Source organism: Apus apus, chromosome 16 (assembly GCF_020740795.1).
Source record: "Apus apus isolate bApuApu2 chromosome 16, bApuApu2.pri.cur, whole genome shotgun sequence".
NCBI classification, from domain to species: domain Eukaryota; kingdom Metazoa; phylum Chordata; class Aves; order Apodiformes; family Apodidae; genus Apus; species Apus apus.
This window is the reverse complement of record NC_067297.1, coordinates 5,601,277-5,626,835: the sequence shown is the minus strand read 5'-3', so window position 1 is coordinate 5,626,835 and position 25,559 is coordinate 5,601,277. Positions and strand designations below refer to the sequence as shown.

The 25,559-nt window shown below is 57.8% G+C and overlaps 1 protein-coding gene and 4 gene segments (V, D, J or C); 3 read left to right on the top strand and 2 right to left on the bottom strand.

Annotated features, from left to right (window-relative positions):
* Positions 1 to 7,155: 7,155 nt before the first annotated feature.
* LOC127391309 (immunoglobulin lambda-1 light chain-like) lies at positions 7,156 to 20,508 on the bottom strand. 9 transcript variants are annotated; one of them, XM_051633897.1, is made up of 6 exons: positions 20,435 to 20,504; positions 18,276 to 18,348; positions 14,985 to 15,030; positions 13,004 to 13,179; positions 9,356 to 9,393; positions 7,156 to 7,658 (listed from the first exon to the last, which is right to left on the bottom strand). In XM_051633897.1, the coding sequence occupies exons 1-6, from the start codon at positions 20,478 to 20,480 to the stop codon at positions 7,333 to 7,335; spliced, it is 705 nt and encodes a 234-aa protein (XP_051489857.1). In that variant the 5' UTR covers positions 20,481 to 20,504; the 3' UTR covers positions 7,156 to 7,332. The 9 variants fall into 9 exon arrangements, with proteins under 9 accessions (XP_051489857.1, XP_051489860.1, XP_051489864.1 ...); XM_051633900.1 differs by lacking the exons at positions 14,985 to 15,030; positions 18,276 to 18,348 and adding an exon at positions 20,179 to 20,294 and having other exon boundaries at positions 20,435 to 20,508; XM_051633904.1 differs by lacking the exons at positions 13,004 to 13,179; positions 14,985 to 15,030 and adding an exon at positions 14,809 to 14,984 and having other exon boundaries at positions 18,233 to 18,348.
* Positions 15,958 to 18,032, top strand: LOC127391465 (Ig lambda chain V-1 region-like). The segment is given in 4 exon segments: positions 15,958 to 16,022; positions 16,163 to 16,235; positions 17,630 to 17,867; positions 17,937 to 18,032. Coding segments are annotated over 4 exon segments (453 nt in total).
* Positions 19,277 to 20,076, top strand: LOC127391265 (Ig lambda chain V-1 region-like). The segment is given in 3 exon segments: positions 19,277 to 19,350; positions 19,491 to 19,822; positions 19,999 to 20,076. Coding segments are annotated over 3 exon segments (456 nt in total).
* A 910-nt stretch (positions 20,509 to 21,418) lies between the features above and the next one.
* On the bottom strand, positions 21,419 to 24,445 carry LOC127391485 (Ig lambda chain V-1 region-like). The segment is given in 4 exon segments: positions 21,419 to 21,495; positions 21,695 to 21,912; positions 24,159 to 24,231; positions 24,372 to 24,445. Coding segments are annotated over 4 exon segments (414 nt in total).
* Positions 24,446 to 24,451: 6 nt separating this feature from the next.
* On the top strand, positions 24,452 to 25,383 carry LOC127391484 (Ig lambda chain V-1 region-like). The segment is given in 3 exon segments: positions 24,452 to 24,527; positions 24,614 to 24,901; positions 25,331 to 25,383. Coding segments are annotated over 3 exon segments (417 nt in total).
* Positions 25,384 to 25,559: the final 176 nt, after the last annotated feature.

Sequence of the window (25,559 nt, the reverse complement as noted above, 5' to 3'; positions counted from 1 at the left end):
GTCTGGGGTCTCAGAGCAGCTGTCCAGGTCTGGAGCAGGGAGTGCAGAGCTAGTGCTCATGCCCGGGGGTGCCAGGGCGCGCAGCACACACGGGATGCCGAGGGTGAGCTGCCGTGTGCTGCCACAGCCCCTGCCGCCAGCGGGGGGGGGCTGTCGCCAAGCTCGGCGATTCCCGCCAGTCTCCGGCTGGCACCAGCTGGAAGCAGCAGCCCATGTGCTGCCCTTTCATTACGGTCCTCGTTAGTGCGGCTCAGGGAAAGCTGGCAGGCGTGAGGTCACGACACCCTGTTTGCCCAGGGGCGGCCCGGACTGCCAAGCCCCTCGGGGGGGCTCAGCCTGTGTTCCCCCTGCATCCCCTCCGCTGTGTCTGCGTGCACTGCGCCCAGCTGCCAGCTCGGCACCGGAGCCCAGCACCGCTCCAGCGCCGGGGGGGACGAGAGCCCCGACAGGAGCCACGGGGGGACGCGGGTCCCGACAGGAGCCACGGGGGGACGGGGGCCCCGACCGGACTCACGGGCCACGCGGGGGCGCCGGGACGGGCCGGGGTGAGGCTGCAGGAGCGCTCAGCGGCCGCCAGAGGGCGCTCGGCTCCCGGCCACGGGCACCACGGCCCGCGTGCGGCTGTCACCGCGTCCTCTGCCCTGTCCTCCCTGTCCCCCCACCACTGTCACCTGGGTCTCTGCCCCATCTCATGGGCCACTGTCACTCAGGTCTTGCTGTCCCTGTCCCACTGTGTCCCCCATGTCACTGTCATCTGGGTTGTCTGCCCTGTGTTGTCTGTGCCTCCATGTCCCTTGGTGCCCCACCATTCCCTGTGCCACCTGCCCCATTGCACAGCCCAGCCCCTTGCACCCACAGGCTGTGGGGTCGCTGCTCCCCATACGAGCCCAGGTCCAACCAAGGGTGGTTACGGGCCCAGCTGGCAAGAGTGGTGGGTCCAGGCACAGAGCATAGTGGGACCTGGCCAGCCATGGGGAGCCCCAAATGGCTGCAGCCCCCTCAGACCAGGCTGTGAGGGGCACCTGTGCAGTGGGGCCAGATGTCACCTGCCCTGGCGTCCATCAAGGGCACAAGGCTGTGGCTCTCTAAGGACAGCAGGGTGCAGAAATGCCTGGTAGGAGTCCTGGGAAGAGACACCCCAGTACTCAGGGGATCCACCCTGGCCAGCCACTGTGCCCCTGGCTGAGGACACTGGTGGCACCAGGCAGGGTCTGGCAGCCAAGGCCTTCTGTACAGTGGGACAGCAAAACCACCCCGGGGGCTCAGCAAACTCCAAACCTGGAGAGGTGCTGTGCTTCCTGTTGGGAATACTTGGCTGCCCTGGCTACTTGGCAAAAGGACCTAGGACCCCTCAGACCCAAGAGCTGTTGCTGGAAGGGGGCTGAGAAATGGCTTTTCCCGCCAGCCAGCTGGGCAGGTGATGCTGTGGGTGCCAGGTGCTGGAAAGTTTGTGCCGAGGAAGCAGCACGTGTTGGGGTCAGGACTATTCCTGGCTCCCATCTGGTGTTTGGCCAAAGTGGGCTCCTGTTTTCGGCCGGGCTGTAATTTTAGCAAAGGCCGTTCCCGCGCGGTGGGGCTGCGGTCGGCACAGCTGCCCAGGGAGAGCACCCGCCTCAGCTGGGGGCTGGTGATGCATGTCAGCAACCCCTGCCCACGGGCAGCTTGGGGTGCCCAGCAAAAAAGTGCCTAAAACACAGCAGAAACGCTTAAACCTGATCTTCTTCCCCCACCGTGGCTGTAGAGGAAGGGGAAAGGGCTGGAGCTCCACGGCTGCTGGGCACGGTGGTATTTGCTCAGGGTGGGGAGGGTGGCACTGGCTGGGGGGCATGGTCCACCCACGGGTGCACCCTGCTTTCCCCTCCAGTTCCCCCATGCTGGCTGCACAAGCAGTGCTGGGCTGAGCACTGGTGCTGCTCACCCCAGCAGGTCTTGGAGGGGGGGGAAAAGCCAAATTTGGCTTAAAAGTCCACCCTGTCTGCTTGAGTCAAACCCTTCTGTCTCCTCCCGGGGCCACAGCAAGGACTGTGGCAGCCCCCTCCATCACACCCAGCAGCCACCACTGCCACTGCCTTGCCATCACTCAGCCACCAGCTGTCCCTACCTAGAAATTTCTTACCATTAAGCTAAAAAATCCCCATCTTGGGAGTCCTGAAAAGGGCTGAAATTTTACAACCATATTTCCCCAGATAGGCAGTACCAGCCCTGTGATAAAACCTCTCCATCAGCACACCTGCCTGGGGTGAGTGGGCTGTTTACACCAAATCTGAGCACCAAACAAGAGTTTGCTTGGTTCCCAGACCAGGGCTGAAGCTCTGCTGGGAGTTTAATTTTACTATCAGGCTAAATTTGAGGTGATAAACATTTTGAAGCAGCTGAAAGGTGTTTATTTTTGAGTTGGTTATGCCTGTTTACAACCTGTTTACAAGCTTGGGCATTTGTCTTTGGGGCTGTTTACCTCTCCCCAGGCTGTGGATAAGGTTTAATACACACCTAAACAATCTCCCCCCCCGCGCCAGGGTCCAGCCTTCCTGCCGGCTGCCAGCTGCGAGCCCCGGCGGTTGCTGTTTTGACAGAGCCATGCAAATGTCCTCGTCTTCACAAGCGGGCTTGATTGCTCAGGTCGTGTTTTCAACCACGCCAGCCTCAAACGTTTATTTATTTCATTTAATTCCCTTTCAGTTGCAGGGTGATGAACCTTGGCCTTGGTCTCTCTGGGTGCTACCAGCTGGGGCTTTGAGCCAGGGCTGCCCAGGAGGTGTTTCATAATATCTTATAATTCATAAGCCATATGTTATAATTTATAACCCACATTTTATTCATTCATAACCTATATTTTATTTCCCAGATTCAGAGAATCTGCTGCATGTTGTGGGAGTTTGGAGGCTGCCCCATGCATCTCCAGGCAGGTTGGACTGATGGGCAAGCCCAGCTAAGGGGCTGCCTGGCAGGAGGCAGAGACTGGTTTTAATTCAGTTACTTGAGAGAGGATTTGGGGTGACCCAGCAGTGGAGTGGCAGCAGGGGGACAAGGCCACGAGCTGAGCAGTGTCAAGGTCAGTCCTGGCCCTGAATGCCATGTGTGTGGGTCAGAGCTGCAGAGCTGGGGAGCGGGGCTGGATGCACAGGGATCACTGGGTGGGGGGCTGTGCATGAATCTGTGCGTATGTGTGCCTACGTGTGCAATTGGGTGCAGGCAAGTGTGTTACACGTGTAACAGCTGGGATGCCCACAGTGGGGCAGGGACCCCTCTGCTGGTAAGACCATTCCTGGGGAAGGTCCTGCCAGGGACCCTCTGGGACACAAGAGGAGTGACCCAAGCTGGGGACATGCACCCCAGCACAGGCATTCAGCCCGGCCAGCCTCAGCCCCATGGGCCCCTGGTCCCCACCACCACCCACCCTGCCACTGCTGGGGAGCTTCAGGCTGCCCCAAAACCTGTCCCCCTGCTGCAGTGATGGCCCTGTGAGGTGACAGCCTGGCAAGGCAGGGGCAAGGAGCCAGTGACCATCTCAGGGCTGAGCCAACTCGGGGCTGGTCCGCATGGCACCCGCGCACCTTCACACGTCAGCACCCACTGGAGATGGTTTCGCTTCCTCTTCTTGGCCCCCTCTTCGAGCTTCTGATTGGAGACTGAGGCAGGCTCGGGGTAAATTTAGCCAGGGGATGCCCCGCGGCCGCGCAGCTGCAGGGCGGTGCTGGCTGGGGGGCCAGGGCTGGCGTGGCACAGCCAGGGCTCTGCACAGCTTCCCCAAACCCTTCAGAGAAGGTGGCTACGTGAGGCAGGGGTGTCAGGATGGGGTGCAGGAGCCAGCAGCACCCCTGGCCCAGGCAGGGCAGAAGCTGTTGGGCACTGCCCGAGCTGCAGAGCTACACTGCAGGGGGGGATGACTCCTGCTGTCCTCCCACTGCCCCCCCAGTGGGATCTGGCTCTCCCCCCACCCTGGGCTGGAGCTATTCTCAGCCCTAGCTCTTGCTTTCGAGTTTCAGCCCTGTTGCCTCCAGGAACAGCAGCTGCAGCTGCCTCAGGGAGGGCAGGCGGGACACCCCTGTCCCCTCCGGCTGCGCCACGTCGCCGAAGTCTCTCCAGGCGAGATGTTTCATCAGCCCCAGGTGCACGTGCTGTGCTCCTGCCACGTCCCCTCAGAGAGTCCCCAAATCCTCCTGGCCTGAGAAGCTGGGGCCTGGGGAAATCACCGAGTGATGTGAGATAAAGAAGAGCAAGGCCAGGATGATTTTAGGGGGACAAACCTGGCTGGATGTGACTACCATGGGGGATCTCCAGAACGGACAGCCCCAGTGCAAGGCCACGGGTGCAGGAGCTGCAGGGTTTGGGGACCAGAGCAGACCTTTGCCCTCTGGAGCTGGGAGCCGTTTTGAGACAAGGGTTGCAAGAGCTCCCATGGCCCGACACCCTCAGCCTTCATCCCCGCGTCCCTCTCTCTGCTGTTGGCCATGGGACCCCTCCAAGCCCAAAGCTGCTAAAGCACCGGGGTTCATTCAACGCCCACAAGTCCTTGCTGAGCCCTTACCTGTGAGTCTCAGCCTGGGAGCACAGCTCTCACCAAGCCCTGACCACTCCATGGGACCCACCAACACTCTCTGCAGCTAATTAAAGCCTTCCCCAAGTATCTCATTTACTAAATTTTAAACTTAATGACGAACTGGGAAAACGGAAGAAAAAAAAGTCAAAAGACAGTTAAAAATCACAGTAGAGGCAATGGCAGAGCAAGAGTGAGAGCTGCAGCTGGGGAGAAGCACGGGTTTTGGTTTCCCTCGGCATGTTTGCTCACCAGAAAAGCCTGCCAAAGGTGGCTGTGAGAGGCCTCTTCTTCCCAGGCACTGCTGGGGTCTGGATCTGGCCCTGCATCCCAGAGTGATTCCCAGTGGTGCCTCCCCAGCCTCTTTGATTGGCTTATTATGAGTAAAGCTGGCTAGAAATTCCCTGTGCTGTGGGTGGCAGGAAGGACGGGGTGCCAGGGCCACTGATCTATAATCCAGCAGGGGATTTTTTCCTTGCTGGTTGTTGCTTAGGGAAAGGGCTTAGCAAAATCTTTTAATCAATAATTACTGAGGCTTCCTGTCCCCAGAGTCAGAGACGTGCCTGTGGTCTGCTTGCCCAGACCCAACCTGAAGTGAGACCCCAGCTCATGGTCCAGCAGGACCTGCCCCAAACCCAGCCTATGACAACCTTGGTCTGGTGTCCTCTAACTGAAGAACAGCCTTTACTCATGGGAAGTGGAGATGGATTTCAAGCACCATGAAATTGTTGCCCTGTTACCCCCCCTCCCCACCAGCTGTCCACCCCCAAAACGTGGCATTTAGCAGAGTAATAGCTGGCAGCACAGCTGGGACAGGAGCTCCTGTGTGAGCCTATCATTCACTCCAGCCTCAAGCAGTGGCCATTGCTGGGAGGTTCCCAGCAGCACTGGGGGAGTTGGGGCACCTTTCACCGGCAGTAGGACAGTTCTGTGTCCAGGCCACCACTGCCCACCCTGGCATGGGAGCAAGAGATGGATGAAAGAAACTTAATTCCATTCAAAATTTCTCTCAGGCATTTGCTTTCCTGGCAGGTTTGGTGCTGCTGCCACAGGGCTTGTTCCCTGGGAGGCTCCAGTCCCTTGGATGTTTTGCCAGACAGGGAACAATGCAGAGAGCAGAGGCTGCCCCCTTGGATTTTGTCTCCTAGAGTTCAAGTTTGGCAGAATATTTTTTGCTTTGTTTTGGCTTAATTTCTTGAGGAATCCTCAAGTGGTTACTGAATGGCTCGGTAGAAAAGAGCATTGAGGAGCCACGTGGGCTGTCCCCTACCCCTTTACCAGAGAGCCAACTGTACCCTGGGCTGCATCACCAGCAGCTTGGCAGGAGATCGAGGGAGGTGATTCTGTCCCTCTGCTCTGCTCTGGTGAGACCTTCTGCAATGCTGGGTGCAGTTCTGGGGTCCTCAGCATAGGAAAGCATGGACCTGTTGGAGCTGCTCCAGGTGAGGCCTCAAAAATTATCAGATGTCTGGAACACCTCTGCTCTGAGCACAGGCTGCGAGAGTTGGCATTGTTCAGCCTGAGAAGATCTATAAGAAAGATGGGGACAGAGTATTACTTAGTAGGGCCTGTAGTGACAGGACAGGGAGCAATGCTTTTAAACTAAAAGAGGTGGATTCAAACTAGATGTAAGGAATTTGTATGGTGAGGGTGGTGAAACACTGGTCCTGGAGAAGTGGTAGGTGCCTCATCTCTGGGAACATTCAAGGTCAGGTTGGATGGGGCTCTGAACAACCTGGTTTAGTTGAAGATGTCCCTGTTTGCTGCAGAGGGGCAGACCAGAGGACCTTTAAAGGCTTCTTCCAACCCAAGCTGTTCTATGATTCTGTGTCCCCAAAAGGCACCTCCAGGGACATGTGGCAACCCCGAGCCTGGTGGGGCTGGACTCCCCACTGGCACCCACACAGTCTGGGGAGGGGGACACAGTAGGGCCTTCCCCTCTTTAGCAAGAGGCTGGGGAGGGGGCATCCTCCCCAACACTGCACGCAGCATGGCTGAGGGCTCCCACCCTTTGTCCCAGGGGTGGCTCCTGCCAGCTGTGCTGGGGCACTGGCAGCTGAGCACTGGTGCTCTTGACACAGCTGTGGCTGTGTGCAGGGAAACTGCCCTGGGGCTGTGCTGGGGATGTGGCACTCAGGGGCCAGAGCTGCCATGGCACAGGGTGTCAGGGATAGACTGATGCATGTGCATGCCCTGGTGGCTCCACCAGTACCCGCATCCTGGGGACAAAGGGTGACCAAGGAAATGGGGACAGAGCCAGGGTTGGCCAGCAAAGGGGCACAGCTGGACCCGGCCCCACCACAAACCACGTGTCCCTGCAAGAGACCCAGTGCTCAGAGGCCAGTGGGTGAGGCACAAGGCCAGCATGGTCAGGACCATGTGCTCACCACTGGCATGGGAGCTTACACCAGGCTGATGGCCCAAGCTGCTCATCCCTGGTCTGGAGGGTTCTAGGGGGGTTCAGGCATAAGCAAGAGCTGAAGAAGCACCCCCTGGTCACCCCCCGTGATGTGTGTGTTTGTCCCCATCCCACCCTCCTGCACACTGGGGCAGTGTTGGTGGGCCTGGGGGAGCAGGCACACTGGAAGGACACAGAGACACGGATGCTGAGCCAGCGCTAGTTCAGTGTTGGTGTTTATTCGTGTGACACTAAGGGTGGGGAGACAGGAGCAGGAGACAGGGGAACGTGGGGAAGGACAGCTGGGGCTGGGAGAGAGGTGGACATTGCCCCCAGCAATGGGGACGAGGAACGGGGCTGGTGAGGGCCCAGTGGGTGCCGAGAGGTTCCGGCAGGCTTAGCGGCTGCACTCGGATCTCTTCAGGCTCTTCTCCACGTTGCCAGCCTCATGCGTGACCTTGCAGGAGTAGTTTTCGTGACTCGACCACTCGCCGGCATTCAGCATCAGGTAGCTGCTGGCCATGTACTTGTTGTTGCTCTGGCGCTGGGGCTGCCCGGTCTCCACGCCTTTGCTGATGACCTTGCCATCAGCTGTCCAGGTCACCTGGGCCACCCCCGGGTAGAAGCCTTCCAGCAGGCACACCAGGGTGGCTTTACTCTCCGACGAGAGCTCCTGGGAGGATGGCGGGAAGAGGTAGACAGAGGGGCTTGTCTTGGGCTGTCCTGCAGGGGAGAGAGCAGAGCAGGGTCAGGGCGCACCCAGCTTCATCTTCTATAGCTCTACATATGTACATTTGGGATACATATATACACATATATATGAGTGTGTAATACACATATACATACATCCCATATGTACTTGTGTGTGTGTGTATATATATATACACACGTATATATATATATACACATATACACACACACAGGTGTGTGTATAATACACATATACATCCCATTTGTACTTGTATATATATACACACATATATACACATGTGTGCATATAATACACATATACATATATCCCATATGTACTTGTATATATATATATACACACGTATATGTATATACACGTATACATATGTATACATGTATATATGTGTGTATACACATGATATATTATGGATACCTATATATACAGCTAATATAAATAATATATCTGTATCATAATATACATATTATATAAGTATATTACATAATATATGTATATTACATATTTCATAATTAACATACACACTATACTATGTGTTTATGTATTATATCTCGTAATATATGTATAATTACAGAAAATGAATGTAATCTTCATTTTTTGTGTGTATATATTTTAATATATGAAATATATATTATTTATATATTCATATATAAAAAATATAAATAAATACGTCTCTGGTTAGTTGCTGTAAACCCATTTCTTTCCTTTTGCAAGGCAATTCTTTAAAAAAAAAAAATATCAAAATTTCACAGACCAACTGTCCTGGTTTTGGCCCAGTTCTGCTTTCACACAATTTCAGACGTCTCAGAAAAAGTAGAACTAAGAATCACCCAAAGGAAGATGAAGAGGTTTGGTCTTTCTGAGGTCGTTCTGCTGCCTCCTCAAATGTCTGCCTCTATCTGTCTCTAATGTCTCAACTGTAATCTCTGTCCCTTTCTCTATCTGAAGACCAGGACTCTGCCATGAAAAACTTTCTGCTGAAGAAATTGTGAACTACCTTTTTCTCCATTTTACACCTCTACTCATTTGGTTCAGATTGGGATTTTTTCAGCTTAATTCTTTTTAAAACTACAAAGACAGACCCAGGGTGTTCCCGGCAGCGTTTTCAACACACTCATCTCCACTCCTGACAGACCTTACCTGGACAGGGAGTCTCTTTAAGACACCCCTGATGACTTTTGGGTGCAATCCCAGGGATGTGCCGTTTTCACTCCCAGCTGGATGTGCCTCCAGCCGACCCACTGGCTGCCATTTCCCAGCACCCATGGCCAAGGACACGCTGCCATTTCCCAGCGCCCCTACCCTCGGCCACGGGATCCCACAGAGAAGTCCCTGCTCCTCACCCAGGGCCTGGGACTTGGTCTGACTGGGAACTGAGGACTTAGACTTCAGCCTAATGACTCAATTCTTTAACAAAGACAAACATTTCTTAAAGAGACCTAAACCTGAGTTTCTAAAATAGGCTCCCTGAGACCTCAGACATAATTTCTGGCCAAATTTTAAGATCTTTCAATTGAGGAGATGCCTCTCAGCCCTCTCCAGAGCCCTCTGAGTCCCCAGGGACAAGACACAGCCCCCACACCCGTCCCCAAATGGGCAGGAGACCCCAGCCCAGTGCCAAGTCCCTGAAAAAAACCCCAAATCACCAAAAATTGACAAAATGTCACAATTTCGGGGTGGAGAAGGAAAGACCGAGAAGAAATCGGCGACTCACCTAGGACGGTCAGCATGGTCCCGGCCCCGAATATACCACACAGTGATACAGGGCTGTGCAAAAACCTCCTGCCCCATGGGAGGAGCAGTCCTGGGCCCTATAGATATGTCAGGGCAAAGATGATGAGACAGAGAGGCCCTGATGGATGCAGAATGATGAAGATGATGGGATGGAGCCACCCTGATGGATGCAGAGGGATGGAGGTGATGGAATGGAGCCACCCTGTTGGATGCAGAATGATGGAGATGATGGGATGGAGCCACTCTGATGGATGCAGAAGGATGGAGGTGATGGAATGGAGCCACCCTGTTGGATGCAGAATGATGGACATGATGGGATGGAGCCACCCTGATGGAAACAGCAGGATGGAGGTGGTGCGATGGAGGTGCCTCTATGGACACAGTACAGGGGACGTGGTGGGATGGAGGTGCTCCAGTGGACATAGAAGGCTGGATGCACTGTGCTGGATGTGTCCTAGTGGATGTGGAAAGGGCAGGAGCAGCAGTACAGCCATATGGGGATGACCACATGTCCTTGCTGGAGGTGCCACAGGAAAATGGGGAGCCTTGGCCCCTCTATCCCACATGGACTAAGTTGGCAGGTCTCTGCAGAGCCAAGGCTGCATCACTGGTTGCTTCAGGGACCCACTGCTACCCAGAACCATGTGCCTTGTTCGATTTCAAGCCCATGCCTGTGGTGTGGGGATGTTGATCCCAGGTATGGAAAGGCTGGTGGAGGATTTGGGTATTCCTAAGGTGTATCAGGCAGCACCTTTGTCTTGACCAGCACTGCTGCCATGCTGGTGGGCTGCCCTGGGGGGCACCAGCCACCAAACTGACATCCCTCAGGCCACAACATAGCTACAGCTGGGTTGAACAGGGACCATGGGCCATCAGACAGTGTGTGTGCAGCTAAACCTCATGAATACACCATCTGTCCTTCCCACCACCCAGAAACACCAGTGCTGGCAAAGGTGCCGTGGTTTCATTGGGGAGCCCACCACCCAGTGCCCATGCCAGCCCGGGCTGGGAGGGCAGGGAGGCACCCAGCAAGGCCCTGGGTGGCAATAGGCAGGGCGAGGAAACTGGGGGGCCAACTCCTCCCCAGATGACAAGGGACAGGCACAGACCTGGGGCTCTAAGGCACAGCCAGGCTGGGACACCAGGCACAGCCACCTGAAGCAAAGGGCAGCAAGAGCAGGGCTGTGGTGGGACCAGCCCCACCATCAAACAGGAACAGCCAAGACCCCTAAGTGTCCCCTGGGATGGCAGGAGGTTTTTGTATCACTTCCCCACCGCTCTGTGTCACTGTGGCAGCGTCACCACCAGTTTCATAGCCACCACAGAAATAGACAGCCTCGTCCTCGGCTTGGACCCCAGCGATGGTTAACGTGGCTGTGGAGCCAGATGCAGAACCAGAGAATCGAGAAGGGATGTCCGAGGGTCTGTTGCTATTCCAGTAAATCATGGTGACAGGGGCATGGCCAGGTACCTTCTGCTGGTACCAGCCAGCATAACCACTGCCGGTGTCAATCCCAGAGCAGGTGATCTTGACGGTTTGTCCCAGGTTTGCTGACACCGAGGGCGGCTGAGTCACTGCTGCCTGGACCAGGAAACCTGGAGAGAAGAGAGGGGAGAAGATGTGGGTCAGCCAGGGCCCCACGGGCACAGCCCTGCCCGGGCAGCAGGACGGGGACCGGAGCCCTGTGCCCAAAGGCCCCGGCCGGGCACAGCGAGTCTGGCCAGGGCACCTGAGCTGTGGGCGAGCACCGCGAGGAGCAGAGGGGCCCAGGCCATGGTGCGATCCCACCAGTTCCGTGTCCCCACGCCGATGGGGCTGTGCCACGGACCTCGACTCCCTCTTAAGCCTCTGCCTGTCTGGGCAAGGCCCCTCCATGCAAATCTGACCCTGTGCTCAGGCCTGGATCCTGCTCCACCTCCCTCCCCGTTCCTCACCCATGTCCACCACCCCAGATGCAGCAGGGCTTGTCCCTGGGGACAGAATAGAGGCAGAGACTCAACCCAGCCCAGAGCCCAAAACCAAACAGTAGGGACCCCCCTGTCCCCAGCCCAGGCAGAGGGGCTGCAGGGACACAGGGGTGTGGGCAGAGCCAGTGCTGGGGCAGTGGGTGTGGGTGGCAGGCAGCACCCACAGCTATAACATCCCACCCACAGGTTGTGGGGAGCAGATATGCCAGTTCCTGTGCCAGCCCATGCCCAAACTGTTGCCACTGGGGTGGGTTTTTGGGGTCCAGTTGGATCCAACAAGGCTCTCCCATAGGGAAAGCACTGGGAAAAGGCAGGAGCAAAGCCCCCATTACTATCCCTTCCAGCCCCTCCCCTGAACATTTTTTTGTGACTGATGAGCACCAGGGGCTTTAACCTGGGCCAGGAGCAGCACAAAGCAGCCCTCACGCCTGAGGACCACAGGGTATTCAATGCACCCCTGCCCATGTCCTTCTGGCCCCAGCACATGGTCCTCCCTCCATCTCCACAGTCCTGTTCACAGATATGGAGCACAAGGCCACCTGGGACCCAGCAGCCCACAAAGCAGCTTCTGAAACCACAAATGCAACCACCATGGGGCCAGCACTCCCTGGCCCTATTTCACACCCTCACCCCAGTCGATGGCCTTGGACCCAACACACTTGAGGGGACACAGGAAGTATCAAACCTGAAAGCAAGCAGCACCCCAAGAAATAGTGGAGCTTGTGTCTTTGGCTCCAGTGATATCCTCAGTCCAGGGGTCCTGCAGGAGGATGGTATGGGGTCAGGGTCCTGGGCAGCCCTGGGCTGTCATGGGGCTCTGCTGGGACACTGCCCAGGGCCAGGGGCTTTCCAGGGGCCAGAGGTGCACACACACAGCCAGTGCTGGAGTGGCCCGTGGCTCCTGCAGCAGCACAGCCCCTGAAGACCCCTGCTCTTCCTCAGCAGCCTCATGCGTGACCCCTGGAGCTGCTGTGCCCAGGGGAAATGTCCCTTCTCAGGCCTACAAGGCAAAGCTTTGGCCCAGGGCCCCATCCCATGGCATGTCCCCACCTCTCAGTGCTGGGGCTGCAGTTTCAGCAAGGCTGAACCTGCTGGGGGATGCCCCAGGGGCTCAGGTGCAGCTGGGCTGGGAGGGCAGGGAGGCCCCAGCAGGGTCCTGGTGCCAGCAGGGAGGGCAAGGGACCTCACCCTGCAACAGGGGCCAGGAAAGGGATGCTGGGGGACACCCCTGTATTTCCTTATGGAGAAGGTGCTCAGACATTGGAACTGCCTCCCTACAGAGGGGGCTGATGCCCCAAGCCTGTCAGCGCTACAGAGGCTTTTGGACATTGCCTTGAAAAACAGGCTTTAACTTCTGGTGAGTCCTGAAGCAGTCAAGTGGTTGGACTAGATGATTGTTGTAGGTCCCCTCCAATGGAAATGCCTACCCTATGCAATCCCCTCCTCTCCAAAGGACAGGGGATGGGGCACAGACCTGGGGCTCTAAGGCACAGCCAGGCTGGGACACCAGGCACAGCCACCTGAAACAAAGGGCAGCAAGAGCAGGGCTGTGGTGGGACCAGCCCCACCATCAAACAGGGACAGCCAAGACCCCTAAGTGTCCCCTGGGATGGCAGGAGGTTTTTGTATCACTTCCCCACTGCTCTGTGTCACTGTGGCAGCAGTACTGCTGCTGTCGTAGCTACCACAGAAGTAGACAGCCTCGTCCTCGGCTTGGACCCCAGTGATGGTTAACGTGGCCGTGGAGCCAGACTTGGATCCGGAGAATCGTGAAGGGATGTCCGAGGGTCTCCTGTCATTGTAATAGATCACAGTGACAGGGGCACGACCAGGCACCTTCTGCTGGAACCAGCCATAAGCATAGCTACTCCCAGAGCAGGTGATCTTGACGGTCTCTCCCGGCTTCGCCGACACCGAGGGCGGCTGAGTCACTGCTGCCTGGACGAGGGAACCTGGAGAGGGAGAGAAGAGAGGGGAGAAGATGTGGGTCAGCCAGGGCCCCACAGGCACAGCCCTGCCCGGGCAGCAGGACGGGAACCGGAGCCCTGTGCCCAAAGGCCCCGGCCGGGCACAGCGAGTCTGGCCAGGGCACCTGAGCTGTGGGCGAGCACCGCGAGGAGCAGAGGGGCCCAGGCCATGGTGCGATCCCACCAGTTCCGTGTCCCCACGCCGATGGAGCTGTGTTGCGGACCCTGATCCCCTTTTAAGCCCCCACCTGGCCAGGGTACGGCCCCTCCATGCAAATCTGACCCCACGCCCAGGGCCGGATCCTGCTGGGACCGCCCAGAGCCCAGCGGGGCCAGCGCAGCACCAGCTGCAGACAGCTCTGGGCACGTGGCATGGGGCAGCACCACTGCCTTTCTGCCCCCATGCCCCAGGCCTCAGGACAGAACACCCAATTCCCACCCGCCTTCCCTCAGGTCCAGCTGCAGCCTTTCAGCCTGCCCAGCCCTTCTCTTGCCTGGTCATGGCATTGGGTGGGCAGAGGAACAGGTCCTCATGCCTTTGAGCTCTGGCCCACAGCCCAGCACCTTCTGCATGGCTTCAGGGCTCTCATAGACAGCTCCCAGGCACACGGTGCCTGTGGGGCAGCTGCACTGAGCTGGGTCCCTGGAAATGGAGCCACAGGCTCCCCTGGCCTGCACTCCTTTGTAGACTGCCAACTGCCTGGGCTTCCCACCAGCAGGTCTTTGCTCCCTCAGACTTATCATCCCAGGGTTTGAAGGTGAAGCTTTTGCCTGGCCCCTTGGGCAGCAGGATGGTCTTCTCTATCTGTGATGGGGCTGCAGTTTCAGCAGGCTGAGGCCCTCCACAGTGATGCCCAGGAGTAGGGCACAGTCCCTGCTGTGGGGAGGTGCTGTCTGAGCTCAGCCAGGCACCCCTCCCCTGCAGCCCAGACAGCTGGGCTCCTCCATTCTGCACCCGCCGAATGCTCCACAGCCCGCACCTCCCCCGGCCCAGGCCTTGAACGTCCCTGCAGCACAAGGGCCTGTGCAACAGCCCAGCAGTGCCACGTTCCTGCCCTGCTACCCTGCTCCAGATCTTTGGCTGCAGGACCTGTCAGATGTGCTGGTGCTTGCACAGAACTGTGCCAGTTGGACACCTCCAGGCCAGGGAGAAACCCACCAGCAGCCACAGCACCGCACAGCAGCTCCAAGGGAAAGGCGAGAGGGTGGTGGGGACCAGGTGCCAGTGTCAAGGGGTGCAGTGAGGGACAGGGACAGAGACAGGGCTGCTGGGGATCATCCCCTCCTGAAATGACAAGGGACAGGCACAGACCTGGGGCTCTAAGGCACAGCCAGGCTGGGACACCAGGCACAGCCACCTGAAGAAAAGGACAGCAAAAGCAGGGCTGTGGTGGGACCAGCCCCACCATCAAACAGGGACAGCCAAGACCCCTAAGTGTCCCCTGGGATGGCAGAAGGTTTTTGTATCACTTCCCCATTGCTCTGTGTCACTGTGGCAGCAGGAATGCTGCTATCCCAGCCACCACAGAAATAGACAGCCTCGTCCTCGGCTTGGACCCCAGTGATGGTTAACGTGCCCGTGGAGCCAGATACAGACCCGGAGAATCGTGAAGGGATGTCCGAGGGTCTCTCGTTGTTGTTGTAGATCACAGTGACAGGGCCACGACCAGGCACCTTCTGCTGGTACCAGCCATAGTAGTTGCTGCTACTCCCAGAGCAGGTGATCTGGACGTTTTGCCCCAGGTTTGCCGACACCGAGGGCGGCTGAGTCAGAGCTGCCTGGACCAGGGAACCTGGAGAGAAGAGAGGGAAGATGAGGGGTCAGCCAATGACCAGAAGCACAGCTCTGCCCAGGCAGATGCCACACAGGGAAACAGAACAACACACAGAGCACAAGGTGAGGAGAGATGGCAGAAGCAGGCATAGGGAGTGCCAAAGTTTTAGAAGGTTATGGGCAAATTGTGTTGGAGCAGAGCCCTGCTCAAGCCAGACCATTCCAGCACAGAAGCAACTCCAGTCACAAGAAGAGGATGGGCCTGTCAGGACAAAGAGGCAGCAGGACTGCCATGCAGTCAAGACAAACGACAATGCCATGCCTTCTGTGGGGACAGACATGAAGCACCCCCAGGGCTAGAGTCACCTCTCACCTGGCATGATACAATTGGGACAACATTCACAGTCACATCCTTAGGCAACAAAAGGATCTTGACTCAGCTCCACAGCTCGCTCAGCCATAAAGGAGAACAGTCAAAACCCTCAATTTTTAACTCTTCTGTTGCTCACTTCCACAACTCTGTGTCATTACACCAGCACCAATGCTGCTGTCCCAGCTACCACAGTAATAGACAGCCTCATCAGTGGCTTGGACCCCAGTGAGGGCTAATGAAGCCGTGGAGCCAGACCTGCATCTGGAGAATTCTGAAGGGATGTCCCAGGGTCGCACGTTCTCCTAGATCACAGTGACAGGGGCATGAGCAAGATTTGGCTGGTACTGACCATAGATGCCAGCATGACACCAGAGCAGGTGATCCATACAGTTTCTCCCAGCAGTATAGGAACAGACACAAAGGCCCCAGCTGTGTATATCCTGCAGGGATTTAAAAGAGGACCAGAGTCTGCAACACAACCCCATCGGCGTGGAGACACGGAACTGGTGGGATCGCACCATGGCCTGGGCCCCTCTGCTCCTCGCGGTGCTCGCCCACAGCTCAGGTGCCCTGGCCAGACTCGCTGTGCCCGGCCGGGGCCTTTGGGCACAGGGCTCCGGTCCCCGTCCTGCTGCCCAGGCAGGGCTGTGCCCGTGGGGCCCTGGCTGACCCACATCTTCTCCCCTCTCTTCTCTCCCTCTCCAGGTTCCCTGGTCCAGGCAGCGCTGACTCAGCCGCCCTCGGTGTCGGCGAAGCCGGGAGAGACCGTCAAGATCACCTGCTCTGGGAGTAGCTATGCTTATGGCTGGTTCCAGCAGAAGGTGCCTGGTCGTGCCCCTGTCACTGTGATCTATAGTAACACCAACAGACCCTCGGACATCCCTTCACGATTCTCCGGATCCCTGTCTGGCTCCACGGGCACGTTAACCATCACTGGGGTCCAAGCCGAGGACGAAGCTATTTCTGTGGTGGCTACGACGGCAGCTATGCTGGTGTGCTGACAGATAGAGGTGGGGAAGTGATACAAAAACCTCCTGCCATCCCAGGGGACACTTAGGGGTCTTGGCTGTCCCTGTTTGATGGTGGGGCTGGTCCCACCACAGCCCTGCTCTTGCTGCCCTTTGCTTCAGGTGGCTGTGCCTGGTGTCCCAGCCTGGCTGTGCCTTAGAGCCCCAGGTCTGTGCCCCATCCCCTGTCCTTTGGAGAGGAGGGGATTGCATAGGGTAGGCATTTCCATTGGAGGGGACCTACAACAATCATCTAGTCCAACCACTTGACTGCTTCAGGACTCACCAGAAGTTAAAGCCTGTTTTTCAAGGCAATGTCCAAAAGCCTCTGTAGCGCTGACAGGCTTGGGGCACCAACCCCCTCTGTAGGGAGGCAGTTCCAATGTCTGAGCACCTTCTCCATAGGGAAATACAGGGGTGTCCCCCAGCATCCCTTTCCTGGCCCCTGTTGCAGGGTGAGGTCCCTTGCCCTCCCTGCTGGCACCAGGACCCTGCTGGGGCCTCCCTGCCCTCCCAGCCCAGCTGCACCCGAGCCCCTGGGGCATCCCCCAGTGGGTTCAGCCTTGCTTAAACTGCAGCCCCAGCACTGAGAGGTGGGGACGTGCCATGGGATGGGGCCCTGGGCCAAAGCTTTGCCTTGTAGGCCTGAGAAGGGGCATTTCCCCTGGGCACAGCAGCTCCAGGGGTCACGCATGAGGCTGCTGAGGAAGAGCAGGGGTCTTCAGGGGCTGTGCTGCTGCAGGACCCACAGGCCACTCCAGCACTGGCTGTGTGTGTGCACCTCTGGCCCCTGGAAAGCCCCTGGCCCTGGGCAATGTCCCAGCAGAGCCCCATGACAGCCCAGGGCTGCCCAGCACCCTGACCCCCTCTCTGTTCTTTGTTAAGAGCTGCTGTCTGTGCACCAGGCACCTGGCTGGCCTGGGCCCCTCTGCTCCTCGCGGTGCTCGCCCACAGCTCAGGTGCCCTGGCCAGACTCGCTGTGCCCGGCCGGGGCCTTTGGGCACAGGGCTCCGGTCCCCGTCCTGCTGCCCGGGCAGGGCTGTGCCTGTGGGGCCCTGGCTGACCCACATCTTCTCCCCTCTCTTCTCTCCAGGTTCCCTGGTTCAGGCAGTGCTGATTCAGCTGCTTTCATTGTCATCAATGTGATGCAAACCATCTGGATTACATTCTCTGGGAGTAGCAGCAACTATGGCTGGTTCCAGCAGAAGGTGCCTGGTCGTGCCCCTGTCACTGTGATCTATTACAATGACAAGAGACCCTCGGACATCCCTTCACGATTCTCCGGATCCAAGTCTGGCTCCACGGCCACGTTAACCATCACTGGGGTCCAAGCCGAGGACGAGGCTGTCTATTTCTGTGGTGGCTACGACAGCAGCAGTGATGCTGGTGTTTTGTCTCAGAGAGTTGGGGAAGGGAGCAACAGGGGAGCTAAAAATGTAGCTTTTTTGCTCTTCTCCCTCCTGGCTGAGCAGGGCTGTGGGGCTGGTACAAGTTCATTTCTCCTCTCTATGGCCACGGCTGCAGCTGCAGCAAACGTTAATGGTCCATCCAGAGATCCATACCCATAGCCACCCTGTGGGGAACCTAGATGCTCACCAGCACTGCTGTCGTAGCTACCACAGAAATAGACAGCCTCGTCCTCGGCTTGGACCCCAGTGATGGTTAACGTGGCCGTGGAGCCAGACTGGGATCCGGAGAATCGTGAAGGGATGTCCGAGGGTTTCTGGTTGCTGTAATAGATCACAGTGACAGGGGCACGACCAGGCACCTTCTGCTGGTACCAGCCATAGCTGCCGCTACTCCCAGAGCAGGTGATCTTGACGGTTTCTCCCGGCTTCGCCGACACCGAGGGTGGCTGAGTCAGCACTGCCTGGACCAGGGAACCTGGAGGGGGAGAGAAGAGAGGGGAGAAGATGTGGGTCAGCCAGGGCCCCACGGGCACAGCCCTTCCTGGGCAGTGAGTCCGGAAATCCCACAGTCTGAGCAGAACAGATATGAGGACACAGGCAAATTTGGGGAGCAGATCCCAGCCCAACACAGCCGAACACAGAGGCAGCTTTGGCCACAGCAGAAGGACATGGTAACCAGTAGCAAGATGCATTGGGGTAGCAAAAAAGGTGAAACCTATGGATTTTGAAGGCAAAGGGACTATGGTCCCTGAAAATTAAGCCACCTCCAGTTTCTCAGAAAGGATAAAGTGAACATTTATAACAATACAGCGGGGACAAAATCCTGTCTCAGACCCACAGCCAGGCAGAAAAGCTCAGCCAGAAAGGAGAAGGGCAGAAAAAAATCTCCATTTTAAATCCCAGTAAACCTCACTTCCCCACCTCTATCTGTCACCACACCAGCATAGCTGCTGTCCCAGCTACCACAGAAATAGACAGCCTTGTCCTCGGCTTGGACCCCAGTGATGGTTAACGTGGCCGTGAAGCCAGACTGGGATCCGGAGAATCATGAAGGGATGTCCGAGGGTCTCCTGTCATTCCAGTAGATCACAGTGACAGGGCCACAACCAGGCACCTTCTGCTGGAACCACCTAACCCCATAACCACTGCTGCTGTCAACACCAGAGCAGGTGATCTGTACGATTTGTCCCAGGTTTGCTGACACCGAGGGTGGCTGACTCACCACTGCCTGGATCAGGGAACCTGGAGGGGAAACGGAGAGAGAACAGGGGTCAGCCAGTATCTATGAGCACAGCCCAACATGGGCAGCAAGATGGAGAATTGGACCCCTGTTCCCATAGTCCCCTACTGGGTACATCCTGCAGGGACGTAAAAGGGCATGAGGGTCTGAGCCCCATCGGCGTGGGGACACGGAACTGGTGGGATCGCACCATGGCCTGGGCCCCTCTGCTCCTTGCGGTGCTCGCCCACAGCTCAGGTGCCCTGGCCAGACTCGCTGTGCCCGGCCGGGGCCTTTGGGCACAGGGCTCCGGTCCCCGTCCTGCTGCCCGGGCAGGGCTGTGCCCGTGGGGCCCTGGCTGACCCACATCTTCTCCCCTCTCTTCTCTCCCTCTCCAGGTTCCCTGGTCCAGGCAGCGCTGACTCAGCCGCCCTCGGTGTCGGCGAAGCTGGGAGAGACCGTCAAGATCACCTGCTCTGGTGGTGGTGACAGGAGAAGCAATTATGCTGGCTGGATCCAGCAGAAGGTGCCTGGTCATGCCCCTGTCACTGTGATCTATGCTAACGACAAGAGACCCTCGGACATCCCTTCACGATTCTCCGGATCCAAGTCTGGCTCCACGGCCACGTTAACCATCACTGGGGTCCAAGCCGAGGACGAGGCTGTCTATTTCTGTGGTAGCTGGGACAGCAGCAGTAGTGCTGGTGTGTTGTCTCAGAGAGTTGGAGAAGTGAGCAACAGGGGAGCTAAAAATGGAGCTTTTCTGCTCTTCTCCCTCCTGGCTGAGCAGGGCTGTGGGGCTGGTACAAGTTCATTTCTCCTCTCTATGGCCACGGCTGCAGCTGCAGCAAACGTTAATGGTCCACCCAGAGATCCATACCCATAGCCACCCTGTGGGGAACCTAGATGCTCACCAGCACTGCTGTCGTAGCTACCACAGAAATAGACAGCCTCGTCCTCGGCTTGGACCCCAGTGATGGTTAACGTGGCCGTGGAGCCAGATGCTGACCCGGAGAATCGTGAAGGGATGTCCGAGGGTCTGTTGGTGTTATCATAGATCACAGTGACAGGGCCACGACCAGGCACCTTCTGCTGGATCCAGCCATAGTAGCTGCCACCACCAGAGCAGGTGATCTTGACGGTTTCTCCTGGCTTCACTGACACCGAGGGCGGCTGAGTCAGCGCTGCCTGGACCAGGGAACCTGGAGAGGGAGAGAAGAGAGGGGAGAAGATGTGGGTCAGCCAGGGCCCCACGGGCACAGCCCTGCCCGGGCAGCAGGACGGGGACCGGAGCCCTGTGCCCAAAGGCCCCGGCCGGGCACAGCGAGTCTGGCCAGGGCACCTGAGCTGTGGGCGAGCACCGCGAGGAGCAGAGGGGCCCAGGCCATGGTGCGATCCCACCAGTTCCGTGTCCCCACGCCGATGGGGCTGTGCCATGGACCTCGACTCCCCCTTAAGCCTCTGCCTGTCTGGGCAAGGCCCCTCCATGGAAATGTGTCCACCCGGTACTCACTGGCAGATCCTGTCTCCTGCTCCCCCTGCCCAATGTAGCCACAACCGGGCCCAGCACTTGCTGGTCCCTGGTGGCTGTGCTACCCACATGCTGCTCAGCTGCAGTGACAGAGGAGCTGGGAAAACCAGGTCTTGCTTCTAAGGAAGGTGTCACAGCTCGGCCTCTGTTTAGTGCCGTGAGAGAGCTGCAGAGCAGGGAAGTGGGACTTTGAAGGGGCCTGGAACCACATGGAGATCAGGAGTGCCACAGCTACCCACCAGTAAGGAAACAAAAGACCCCAGATCCTGCAATTGCAAAGTGAACTGGGGCTCTCCAGTGGCTTCACAGCAACCACAAGTAGGCTTGGGCTGGAGGTCCTTCCAGTCAAGTGCCACATCATCCTCCCACACTGCCTGGCCAGGGACAGCCCCTCTGCGACCTGCAGACAGCACGGGCCACAGCAGCACCCGAAGGGGTCCGCTGGCTGTTACATGCTGCCACCTGGCTGTCCCCAGCCCCTTTGCCTCCTCCTGGCAGCCCCGTGAACCTCAGGGCTGTGCTATGGTGCCACACTGACACCGTGTGGGGACAAGAAGGCCCTCAGGGACGGCACTGGAGGAGACGAGAGCAGAGCTCGGCACCGGACTCAGCCCATGCTGTCCCTCACCCCTACCACAGCTTCCAGCAAGACCAGAGATATCGCCAGACCCTGCCCCACCTTTCACGGCTTTTGTACGACACCCTGCCCAAGGCAGACCATGCTTACAGAGGAAAACCTCTTCTACAGGCACAGTGCCCTTAGGCACGGGTGCTGTCAACAGTGGAGGGTGGGCATCAGCCCTGAAGTGACAGGGAGCCCAGAGACCAGAGCAGGATGCCCACAGATGGTGGCTGGGCTTCTCCCCACTTCCCTGGGCCACAGAACCAGTCACAGTTTAAAACAATGTCAGACAGGAGCAACAGCCACACCACCTGCACCACCAGGAGCTGTGCCACCTCTAAGTCCTCCAGCACTGCCATCAGGATCACTGCCACCAAGGCACTGCAGGCAGTGATGATCCACACAGGGGTCACAAACACAGGCACCATGTGGGGCACCTGGCTGCTCACCAGTACTGCTGCTGTCCCAGCTACCACAGAAATAGACAGCCTCATCCTCGGCTTGGACCCCAGTGATGGTTAACGTGCCCGTGGAGCCAGACTTGGATCCGGAGAATCGTGAAGGGATGTCCGAGGGTCTCTTGTCGTTAGCATAGATCACAGTGGCAGGGGCACGACCAGGCACCTTCTGCTGGTACCAGCCATAGTTGTAGGTACTCCCGGAGCAGGTGATGCAGATGGTTTATCCCGAATTCTGGACCAGGACAATCATGAAGGGATGTCCGAGGGTCTCTTGTTGCTCTCATAGATCACAGTGACAGGGGCATGGCCAGGCTGGTGCTGAACAACACAAACATAGTAGCCATCACTACTCCCAGAGCAGGTGATCTTGACGGTTTCTCCCGGCTTCGCCGACACTGAGGGCGGCTGAGTCAGCGCTGCCTGGACCAGGGAACCTGGAGAGGGAGAGAAGAGAGGGGAGAAGATGTGGGTCAGCCAGGGCCCCACGGGCACAGCCCTGCCCGGGCAGCAGGACGGGGACCGGAGCCCTGTGCCCAAAGGCCCCGGCCGGGCACAGCGAGTCTGGCCAGGGCACCTGAGCTGTGGGCGAGCACCGCGAGGAGCAGAGGGGCCCAGGCCATGGTGCGATCCCACCAGTTCCGTGTCCCCACGCCGATGGGGCTCAGACCCTCATTCCCTTTTACATCCCTGCAGGATGTGCATGGCCGGGACTTTGGGGCACAGGGCTCCGGTCCCCGTCCTGCTGCCCGGGCAGGGCTGTGCCCGTGGGGCCCTGGCTGACCCACATCTTCTCCCCTCTCTTCTCTCCCTCTCCAGGTTCCCTGGTCCAGGCAGCGCTGACTCAGCCGCCCTCGGTGTCGGCGAAGCCGGAAGAAACCGTCAAGATCACCTGCTCTGGGAGTAGCAACAGCTATGGCTGGTACCAGCAGAAGGTGCCTGGTCGTGCCCCTGTCACTGTGATCTACTGGAATAGCAACAGACCCTCGGACATCCTTTCACGATTCTCCGGGTCTGTATCTGGCTCCACGGGCACGTTAACCATCACTGGGGTCCAAGCCGAGGACGAGGCTTTCTATTTCTGTGGTAGCTACGACAGCAGTGCTGGTGAGCATCTAGGTTCCCCCCACAGCCCTGCTCAGCCAGGAGGGAGAAGAGCAGAAAAGCTCCATTTTTAGCTCCCCTTTTGCTCACTTCTCCAACTCTCTGAGACAACACACCAGCAGTACTGCTGCCGTCGTAGCCACCACAGAAATAGACAGCCTCGTCCTCGGCTTGGACCCCAGTGATGGTTAACGTGGCCGTGGAGCCAGACTTGGATCCGGAGAATCGTGAAGGGATGTCCGAGGGTCTCTTGTCGTTCTGATAGATCACAGTGACAGGGGCACGACCAGGCACCTTCTGCTGGAACCAGCCATACCAGTTGCTACCCCCAGAGCAGGTGATCTGGACGTTTTGTCCCAGGTTCACTGACACCGAGGGCGGCTGAGTCACTTCTGCCTGGACCAGGAAACCTGGAAATGATAGAGGAGAGAGGGGAGAAGATGTGGGTCAGCCAGTGCCCAGGAGCACAGCCCTGCCCGGGCAGCGGGACAGGACCCCTGTGCACAAAAGCCATGGGCAAGAGACCTGCAAGCAGAGCCCAAGGCCACTGCCCCAGTGTCCTGCAAGGAGAAATAGCAACAACAAGAGGAATGGCAAGCCAAGAGTTGGTGATGGGACCTGGCCACAGCTACAGGCACATTTGAGGAGCCCTGACCAGCTTGGAGCCTCCTAGAAGAGAGGAAGCTCCAGCAGCAGGGGGACAATGTGGTCTTGAGCTGCATGAAGCTCAAGTGGGACTGGAGATAAACATACACTCTGCCTCTGTAGGGACAGGGATGAGGGAACCTTACCCCCAGCTTCATCCACTGCACCCTGGGGCATTAAAGGGAGGACACTGCAGTCATGTTCTCGGAGAAGTAAGGAACTTTTCTTATCCTCACAGGCATGATTCTCCTGCTCCACAAGGAAGAAGGGCAGAAGATCTTACTTTGACTCCATGGTTTTTCTCTCACTTCCCAAGTAATCAGTGCCTTGATCATACTCGCCAGCATTGCTGCTGTCCCAGCTATCACAGTAACAGACAGCCTCTTCCTCGCCGTGGACCCCAGGAATGGTTAACATGCCTGTGGAGCCAAATACAGACCCAGAGAATCATGATGTCTGAGGGTCTCTCATCATTCCAGTAGATCACAGTGACAGGGGCACAACCAGGCACCTTCTGCTGGTACCAGCCATACCTGTAGGTACTCCCGGAGCAAGTGATACGGATGGTTTATACTAAATTCTGGACCAGGACAATCATGAAGGGATGTCTGAGGGTCTCTCATCATTCCAGTAGATCACAGTGACAGGGCCACGACCAGGCACCTTCTGCTGGTACCAGCCATAGCTATTATCACTCCCAGAGCAGGTGATCTTGACGGTTTCTCCCGGCTTCGCCGACACCGAGGGCGGCTGAGTCAGCGCTGCCTGGACCAGGGAACCTGGAGAGGGAGAGAAGAGAGGGGAGAAGATGTGGGTCAGCCAGGGCCCCACGGGCACAGCCCTGCCCGGGCAGCAGGATGGGGACCGGAGCCCTGTGCCCAAAGGCCCCGGCCGGGCACAGCGAGTCTGGCCAGGGCACCTGAGCTGTGGGCGAGCACCGCGAGGAGCAGAGGGGCCCAGGCCATGGTGCGATCCCACCAGTTCCGTGTCCCCACGCCGATGGGGCTCAGACCCTCATGCCCTTTTATGTCCCTGCAGGATGTGCATGGCCGGGACTTTGGGGCACGGGGCTCCGGTCCCCGTCCTGCTGCCCAGGCAGGGCTGTGCCCGTGGGGCCCTGGCTGACCCACATCTTCTCCCCTCTCTTCTCTCCCTCTCCAGGTTCCCTGGTCCAGGCAGCGCTGACTCAGCCGCCCTCGGTGTCAGTGAAGCCGGGAGAAACCGTCAAGATCACCTGCTCTGGGAGTGGTAGCAGCTATGGCTGGATCCAGCAGAAGGTGCCTGGTCGTGCCCCTGTCACTGTGATCTATGATAACACCAACAGACCCTCGGACATCCCTTCACGATTCTCCGGATCCCAGTCTGGCTCCACGGCCACGTTAACCATCACTGGGGTCCAAGCCGAGGACGAGGCTGTCTATTTCTGTGGTGGCTACGACAGCAGTGCTGGTGAGCATCTAGGTTCCCCACAGGGTGGCTATGGGTATGGATCTCTGGATGGACCATTAACATTTGCTGCAGCTGCAGCTGTGGCCATAGAGAGGAGAAATGAACATGTACCAGCCCCACAGCCCTGCTCAGCCAGGAGGGAGAAGAGCAGAAAAGCTCCATTTTTAGCTCCCCTGTTGCTCCCTTCCCCAACTCTCTGAGACAAAACACCAGCAGTACTGCTGCCGTCGTAGCCACCACAGAAATAGACAGCCTCGTCCTCGGCTTGGACCCCAGTGATGGTTAACGTGGCTGTGGAACCAGATGCTGACCCGGAGAGTCGTGAAGGGATGTCCGAGGGTCTGTTGCTATTCCAGTAGATCACAGTGACAGGGGCACAACCAGGCACCTTCTGCTGGAACCAGCCATAGTCGCTGTTGCTACTCCCAGAGCAGGTGATCTTGACGGTTTCTCCCGGCTTCGCCGACACCGAGGGCGGCTGAGTCAGCGCTGCCTGGACCAGGGAACCTGGAGAGGGAGAGAAGAGAGGGGAGAAGATGTGGGTCAGCCAGGGCCCCACGGGCACAGCCCTGCCTGGGCAGCAAGATGGAGAATTGGACCCCTGTGCCCCAAAGTCCCGGCCATGCACATCCTGCAGGGATGTAAAAGGGAATGAGGG

What these genes read in the sequence shown, in the direction of transcription:
- LOC127391309 (XM_051633906.1), bottom strand. Translation starts at nt 11,151, where the DNA reads ATGGCCTGGGCCCCTCTGCTCCTCGCGGTGCTCGCCCACAGCTCAG. An exon ending in GGTGCTCGCCCACAGCTCAG is followed by an intron (nt 10,972 to 11,105) that starts GTGCCCTGGCCA and finishes TCTTCTCTCCAG; the next exon opens with GTTTCCTGGTCCAGGCAGCA. An exon ending in GACCATGCTGACCGTCCTAG is followed by an intron (nt 7,659 to 9,355) that starts GTGAGTCGCCGA and finishes TCTCCCCTGCAG; the next exon opens with GACAGCCCAAGACAAGCCCC.